The sequence below is a fragment of the Prunus dulcis genome, chromosome 5 (assembly GCF_902201215.1).
Source record: "Prunus dulcis chromosome 5, ALMONDv2, whole genome shotgun sequence".
NCBI classification, from domain to species: Eukaryota; Viridiplantae; Streptophyta; class Magnoliopsida; order Rosales; family Rosaceae; genus Prunus; species Prunus dulcis.
The window spans coordinates 12,733,860-12,741,154 of record NC_047654.1 but is presented as its reverse complement, the minus strand read 5'-3'; the positions used below and the strand labels follow the sequence as shown (position 1 = coordinate 12,741,154).

Below are 7,295 nucleotides of genomic sequence, written 5' to 3'. Positions count from 1 at the left end.
TATTTGATTTAAATCAAAGTCAATCACAGAAGATTCTTTCCTTTAATTTTGTCTTCATCTTGAACCGTTTGATGCTCTCCGTCGGATGTCGCCATTTGTCATTTTTGACAACTAAACCGATTTTGATGAGTCACACGCCACATGGGCGAATTACGGGGCCCACGATTTAATCCACCGAACCCTAATTATTTTCTTGTCAATGAAATTTATTACACCAAAATTTCTTTGTCTACAATCACATTTTATATAATACCTCTCAATTTTTTTCTGTTTCCTTTAGGCTTAAGTGAGTCAAGATGGAAAACTAAGTACGATCAAATACTAAATAATTGAAAGTTAGCCTTCAATTCCCTTAGAAATGAGAGGGAGAGCTTGACATACGACCAATTTCAGACAGAGAGAGCACAATATATGAAGTAGATTAAAAACTAATTCTATGGAGCAACAGTTAGGGTGGGTGCGTGCGTATTCATGAGAAAACGACGCTAAAAAAGGCGTCGGTGTTCAGGAGAAACGACGGCATTCTATCTAGCATCTGTAGAAAATGCATTCGAATAGAATGTCGTTGATGGCAAAAGCATTGCATGCAATTCAAGAGACGTGGGGATTTTGAAGTTAACATTTTTTTATGAGAGAACATAAACCAGCAACAAGAATGACAATAAAGTAAATATTACATCATAATTTGCAGAATAATTAAATCAAAGCCAGAGTTATGAACTTGCCTGACCTGAAAATGGGTCGGATTCATTTGAAACAAGTTTGGGTTAACTAACTTTGAATGTTGAGCCAAGCTCGGGTTAATTGGAGTACACACAACACGCAGGCCCAGCTCGTCCAAAATGACGGACCGAGTTCACCCAACTCAAACCATCCAAATATTAAACCAACCCGACTCATAATCAGTCCTCACTTCCTCTCCACTATTAGGTAGTTTTTTCTTCTTTGATACAAGCGATAATGGAAAGGGGGATTCAAACTTAGGACATCGGATGCAAAAATAACTGTTGTTAACAACTTAAGCACCCATATGTAGTAGTCATAAAGAAATTAAGCACTTGGTTTCAAATACTGTACAGCATAAGTGGGACTCGATTTCACTGAATATACCGTGAGTCCTTTTTGGGTTCCTGTTGTGCAGATTTTACAACGAAACACTTATAAGGGTTAATTACAACAAATGGGGGAATGGAGAACAGTGGAGAAAACAAAAAAACTTGCATTCAAAAACCAAGCTAAGCTTGACAGAGAAACCCCTAATTCAAGGGACCAAAAAAGATGATTGACATTAAATGATTCTTTCTCTACTTTCACCTTTCAAAAAACGCTCAGAAATCGGTTATTTACTGTTAAATAATAAATTCATCGAGAGCCCTATTGAGGAAGGCTTGAATGCCTGGATCAACTTCCGAGATGGAGCTATGCGGGGGTCGTCTCTATTGGTTTTCCTCCTCCTCGAAGGCCCCCCAATCGCTCCCATGCTTTTAGCAGATGTAGAAGATTTTGTGTTAAAGATCACTGATCCAAATGAAGCGTCAGTTGTTGTGACAAATGATACTGGGCCTTTATGTGATGTATCTTGTGGGTATCCAACAGCTCCATCCTGATGTGGGGGTGGGAATTTCTCACTCTTGCTCTTGGCATTTGCTTGTGTCATCACTCTCCACCTCTGCAAATCAGCAAAGATTTGACTATAAGTTTGCTGAGAACAAGTGTCACTACGGAAACTTAATGAAGCCACAACTGCCACTGTTTACACACTGATTGTCCTTGTGGTGGTTACTCTTCAAAGTATAGCAATATCAAACAGAGGATAAATTGTAGCTGATATGTGCATATAATGTTGCTCAACGTAAAATGATCTGATGATTTTGATACCGTCAGATCAACCACTTAGTAGTGAAAGAATTTTGACATGCCATATTCTACTAATCAAGTGGGGTGCATGCTAAACAAACAAACAAACTTCAAACGTCAGGATCAACTTAGTAGTCAAAACCCAAACCCAAAGGCTAAAATCTAGATTCATGTTAGTATACTATAACGAAAATAAAAAAGAACTATCTGTGACACTGAGAAAGGTAAGATCTGTGATTTCAGAACTTTGAAAGAGCCCACATAACATTCCAGAAATAATTAGGTGGGATTTAGGTCTGGGTTCAGGGTTTTCTAATACGGAGGAGTGGGGTGGGTGAGAATGCATATAAATAAGATGTGTGTGTGTGTGTGCGCGAGAGAGAGAGAGAGAGAGAGAGAGAGAGAGAAGCTTCACGTACATCTAAGTTTCCTGGAATCTCTGCATTAGCTTCTGGAGCTGGAATCGCCCGACCGACTCGTTCACGACCTTTAACTCTTCTGGGACCTTCAGCAGCATTAGGTTTCCCACTTAGACCTCTTTGCCTGAGGACAACAAATATCATCTGTCAAGATATGCCAAAATGAGTCCAGAAAGCATCAAACATGAAGAAAAGTAAATGAGTAACCTTCTAGCTTCTTCATCTCGTAACTTTACATCCATTTCTTTGGTGGGAGGATATTTTGGCAAACTTGATGGCTCACAAGCAAAAGGCTCCGTAGTGAACAACTGTACCCAGATCACAAAATACCAATTAAACATAACAAAAGAGTTTGGCACACCATCACGTCAATTTCTGGTAAAGAACACAGTTGCACTAAGCCCTTGCTAACTCCCAGAGAGTGATATATGTTTCTTTTGACAAGAAATACAACTTTTAAGAAGACTTCTCAGCAGATGGTACATGTCACAGAGCCCTGGAACTAATTAACCATCCTTGCGATTTATTTTGCTTTACTTTACTTTTTCTTTTGGTGGGAGATCATGCTTTTCTTTTCAAAATATAAAACCCAGCTTCACATTATTGTTTCCTCAGAAAAATTAAAATCAAATAGAGAGCACTTACTTCGCTATTGAGAGCAGTGGTGGCAGTGCCTCGTCCATCAGAATCTACTGATAGAAGAGATTCGATCAAAGGTAGTGAAGAAGCTGGGAAATCCTTGAATGTTTCTGCTACACAACGCTTATATGGCTGCTGTGGCTTAAAAAGTGTTGCATTTGGCAATTTATATTTTTTCCAATATTCCTCAGATGGGGAGCCACATAACTTAAATATCTTGTGCAGTTGCTCAACCTAAACAGGAAAATAATTCAAAAGGTGTTTGTCAAACTGAAAATCATAGATTGAGCAGAAAATAATAGCAATGTTGCAAGAAGATTAAGAAACCGGACTTCAAAACGTATACAGAGACGAGAACAACATCTCACAAGAATTGCTGTATTTTACTTGTAGACTCACAAGTAGAAGTGGACCAAATGAAGACACAAAATTGTTTCAAAAGAGTGCAGTAGTAGATCATTATTCAAGAATCGGGAACAATTGAATAACTGGAACAGAACTTTCAAGAACTGATAACCTAATGAGAAGGGCAACTATAAAACAAAGCAATTATAAATACCTCTGTCCGTCCTGGCATAATAGGCTTCCCAGAAAGTAACTCTGCCAAAATGCAGCCAGCGCTCCAAAGGTCAACACCAACTCCGTAGAAAGTGGCCCCAAGAAGAAGTTCAGGTGGGCGGTACCAGAGAGTGACAACTCGACTAGTCATGTGTTGCTTCTGCTCAGGATCAAAAAATGTAGCCAGTCCAAAATCAGCTATTTTTAAAATGCCTTCATTGTCAATTAACAGATTGGATCCCTTGATATCACGGTGCAAGACACCATGGTTGTGGCAATGCTCAAGCCCAGATAGCAGCTGTTTCATATAGCACTTGACCTGCCACAGAGAATATCTTGAGAAACAAATCAGCCTTTCAATGTCAAAATTCTATGTATTTGCAATGAAGAGCTGAACAAATCAGATTCAAATGGTGCAGGAAGTCACCTACTACAAGCCTACCAATAAAGATGCTAGCTTACTTTCTGTAAGATACAATTCTAAGCCCATTCATCAATTTTTTCAAGTGCCCATTTAATCCCATATATTATCTAAAATGGTTATCAATTGTTTTGTAACATAAGTGAAATAGTTAATCTTTTGTGAACAAAATTTTGACATAACTACCTCACAGGTGTTTGTTTAATCTATTTTCCTTTCCTTCAGATAAAAGGAAATAAATGAAAAAAAGAGCTTGACTAAACCAAGTATTTGAGCAATGTTGATCTCACTCGAGTTTCGAGTTAACTTAAGCTGCAGATAATGGAATTTTAAATTCAACTTCTTTCTTCCCATGTAATCAAAACAATAAAAAGCTAAAGAAATTCCTTTCTTCCCATCAGCTTCGAAGCAATCCCACCTTTTTATCTACGTTTAATACAGTGATGTGAGCAAACCAAAATTTTGCTGAATTTACCTACCCCATCATATGACTTGCCCTTTGCATATAAATTAAAAATCTGGAAGCTCAAACTACCAGGTATGGGACCCAATCCAGCCTAGAAAGGAAGGTCCCAGGTAACATCAAAAGCTAAAAACAAGCAAAACAAAAAAGACAACCAGGGCCACATGAATTCAAGAACCAGCGTGGCCAAATAAAGGCGAAGTAGACAACACATCCAAACGCATAAAAACTATCTTTGGAAAGCAGACAGCAAAATCTAGCTCAACTACCATGAACCAAGCTACAATTCATAGAAATCTGACAGTCTACCATTAAACAACAACCCAACCCAAATGAAAATTAGCAAGATAAAGCTTCAATCACTGATAGAAACTAAAACCAAAATGTACCTGAGGCTCAGTGAACTTGACTCCCGAGGAAGCGGCAAGGCCAGAGAGATCGTGCTCCATGTACTCGAAAACCAAGTAGAGGCTGCAAGACATTCTTGAAGTGACCAAGCCTTCAAGTTTAATAACATTGGGATGGTCAAGCTTTCTCAGCACATTGATCTCTCTGGCCATGAATTTCACACTCTCTGGCTCCAAATTATCAAACCTAACCTTCTTTAAAGCCACAATTTTCCCAGTAACCAAGTCTCTTGCTTTATATACATTGCTATAAGTCCCTTGCCCAATCTGAACAAAAAATATATATTTTCAAAAAACAAAAAGGAATTAGATAAACCCGAAGAGTTAAAGTCATGATTTTGAGCACCTTAGCGAGCTTCTCGAAAGTGTTGGCGCGACGAGGGGTCCAACCCTGGATCGCGTCGCCGGCGACGGCCAAGAGCCACGAAGGCCAACCCTGCTGGTTCGCCGGGAAAGGTTTCCGGCGCTCGATCGCCGGAAAGTCGCCGGTGTGATTCTCCCTCTGCCTCGCTACCGCCTCCTTCCTATCATTCCTGATAGCCTCCACTCCGGAGGGCGCCTCGACACTCCGGCGACGGTGCCCAGCTCCGACGGATCTTCGGCGATCTCCGGCGGCCTCCGTGCCCAAAACGCAACCCATCGTCTCAGCTCCCGAAGCTCCGGCGACGCATTTGGGAATATGTATACTACTCAGGCGACGGCAGTCCGGCGTCGTTTAACCGCTGACGGTTAGTTCAAGGCCGTCTATTGTATTGGATTGTATCTGTCTCTTAGATAAACTCGTCTAGCTTGGCGCCGACGTCGTATCTGGAAATGAAATTGAAACCGCGGCGGGAGGTGGCGGTTTTACAGGTGAGTGGTGGACGGACAAACAAGGAGAAGTAGAGAGCGAGAGAGGGCCAAAGTTGGCGTTTTTGATTCAGTTGGGAATCTATTACTGATGAGCTTCAGTGTCATTGCAGTGAGAGAGGGGGGGGGGGAGAGAGAGAGTCTTACTTGTCCCATGGTGTAGAAATTGCGTCATGGTTTTTGGAGTTAATTACGGAAATGCCACGGTGTTGGGGATCTAATTGTCTGCGGATTTACGATTTTTACCGCGGGCGAGAGAGAGAGAGAGAGAGAGGCGCAGAGGGAAAAGAGAAACAGAAAGAGAAGATGCTGATTGCTGACATGAATGTAAAAATTGGGAGTTGGGATTGGGATCCCAAAAGTCAAACCAAGAGAAGAAAGCTACTTTTTGACACGGCTCTAGGGTCAGGGTCAAGTTCCTTTTTTTTTGTAACAAAAAATTATACCATCTAACATTTTGACTCCTTGTGTACAATAAGAATCATATGGTTTTTAGTCTTCTAGGATTCCCATTAAAATATCTGTGAAATCATAGTTTTTAGAAAAGTAGATGCATGATTTGATTAGACTATTATGATTAAAATTGAATAATTAACATTTTTATCTTTCGGCCCCTAAATTGTAGTGTGGATAAAGAAAGTATGTACATTTTCCGTCCGACTTCTTATTGGTATTATTTTCATTAACTTTTCTTGTGACGATCATGAATGAAAAGACAAACTTAAGAAAATATGGTATCGTTTAACCATTTGATCACAATTATTATCATTTCATTTTAATCGACCACATTTTGTACAACAATTTGTGATTTGGTTAACTTTTTAATTGAAGAGTGTCAAATACGATCAATGTCTCCAATTATTAAAGTGCATTACAAGGTGGTCGAGAAAAGATGTTATCACTTTTCTTAGTAGACATCCTCATTGTAGGGTATAGATCAACTTATTCCACTAATTTAACTATTATAAATGAGTAGCTTCGTTACGTCCGAGTCCCAAATTAGAACTTGTTCAAATCCCCACTACTCCACTATCATTTGATTTTAAAATAACTACTTTAGACGCTACCTACAAATTAATCCCACTCCAACCTATTGCATCTTGAACCAAATCTACAAGACTTGTTGTTTCGGTTTTGGAGGGCTGAATTATTTGGTCTAGGGTGAAAGGGATGAGTAGCAAATGAGATTAAACTCAATTCTAACTACCCCACCGAACCTATTAAAAAAGGGTATGGTAGGTTAGATTCTTACATTTATTACAGAAAACATAGAGAGGGAGCAAAACTTGCAGTTGAATTCAAGTACAAGGCAATGGTGGCAGGCAACAAAGTTTGTTAGTTTGTGTTGATTGTGGAAAAAGAAATTTCAACACAAGAATTTTATTAATTTTCTCACCAACTTTTGTGATTTAGCTAAATGCTCTATCTAATTAACTAATCATGATTAAGCAACACATCAAATGGGTCTTAATATTTTATTAAATAAATAACTATAGAGTCAAAGAAAATGAAGGTCAAGTTTATTGTGCCGTTCTTAAATGGAGAATTGACCTGTCTTGACTCTAAGATCCAAAATTTTAGAACATAATAAAATGGCAAACAAAGGACAAAAGTTCTATGCCAAAGGTCTTTCTAGAAACATCAAACATTGCATTCATTGCTCATTGAATTTAATTTTCCTT

At 39.1% G+C, this 7,295-nt stretch overlaps 1 protein-coding gene across 1 annotated transcript in view; it reads right to left on the bottom strand.

Annotated features, from left to right (window-relative positions):
• LOC117629061 overlaps positions 1 to 5,851 on the bottom strand; it is a 16,476-nt gene extending 10,625 nt beyond the window's left edge. The window contains exons 1-8 of the mRNA XM_034361583.1: positions 5,111 to 5,851; positions 4,747 to 5,031; positions 3,475 to 3,792; positions 2,922 to 3,149; positions 2,484 to 2,584; positions 2,277 to 2,400; positions 1,343 to 1,669; positions 1,111 to 1,130 (exon numbers count right to left, since the gene is read on the bottom strand). Of these exons, the coding sequence (XP_034217474.1) occupies positions 1,111 to 1,130; positions 1,343 to 1,669; positions 2,277 to 2,400; positions 2,484 to 2,584; positions 2,922 to 3,149; positions 3,475 to 3,792; positions 4,747 to 5,031; positions 5,111 to 5,404 (1,697 nt within the window). The 5' untranslated portion in view covers positions 5,405 to 5,851. The remainder of the gene's footprint in view (positions 1 to 1,110; positions 1,131 to 1,342; positions 1,670 to 2,276; positions 2,401 to 2,483; positions 2,585 to 2,921; positions 3,150 to 3,474; positions 3,793 to 4,746; positions 5,032 to 5,110) is intronic.
• Between the last annotated feature and the right edge of the window lie 1,444 nt (positions 5,852 to 7,295).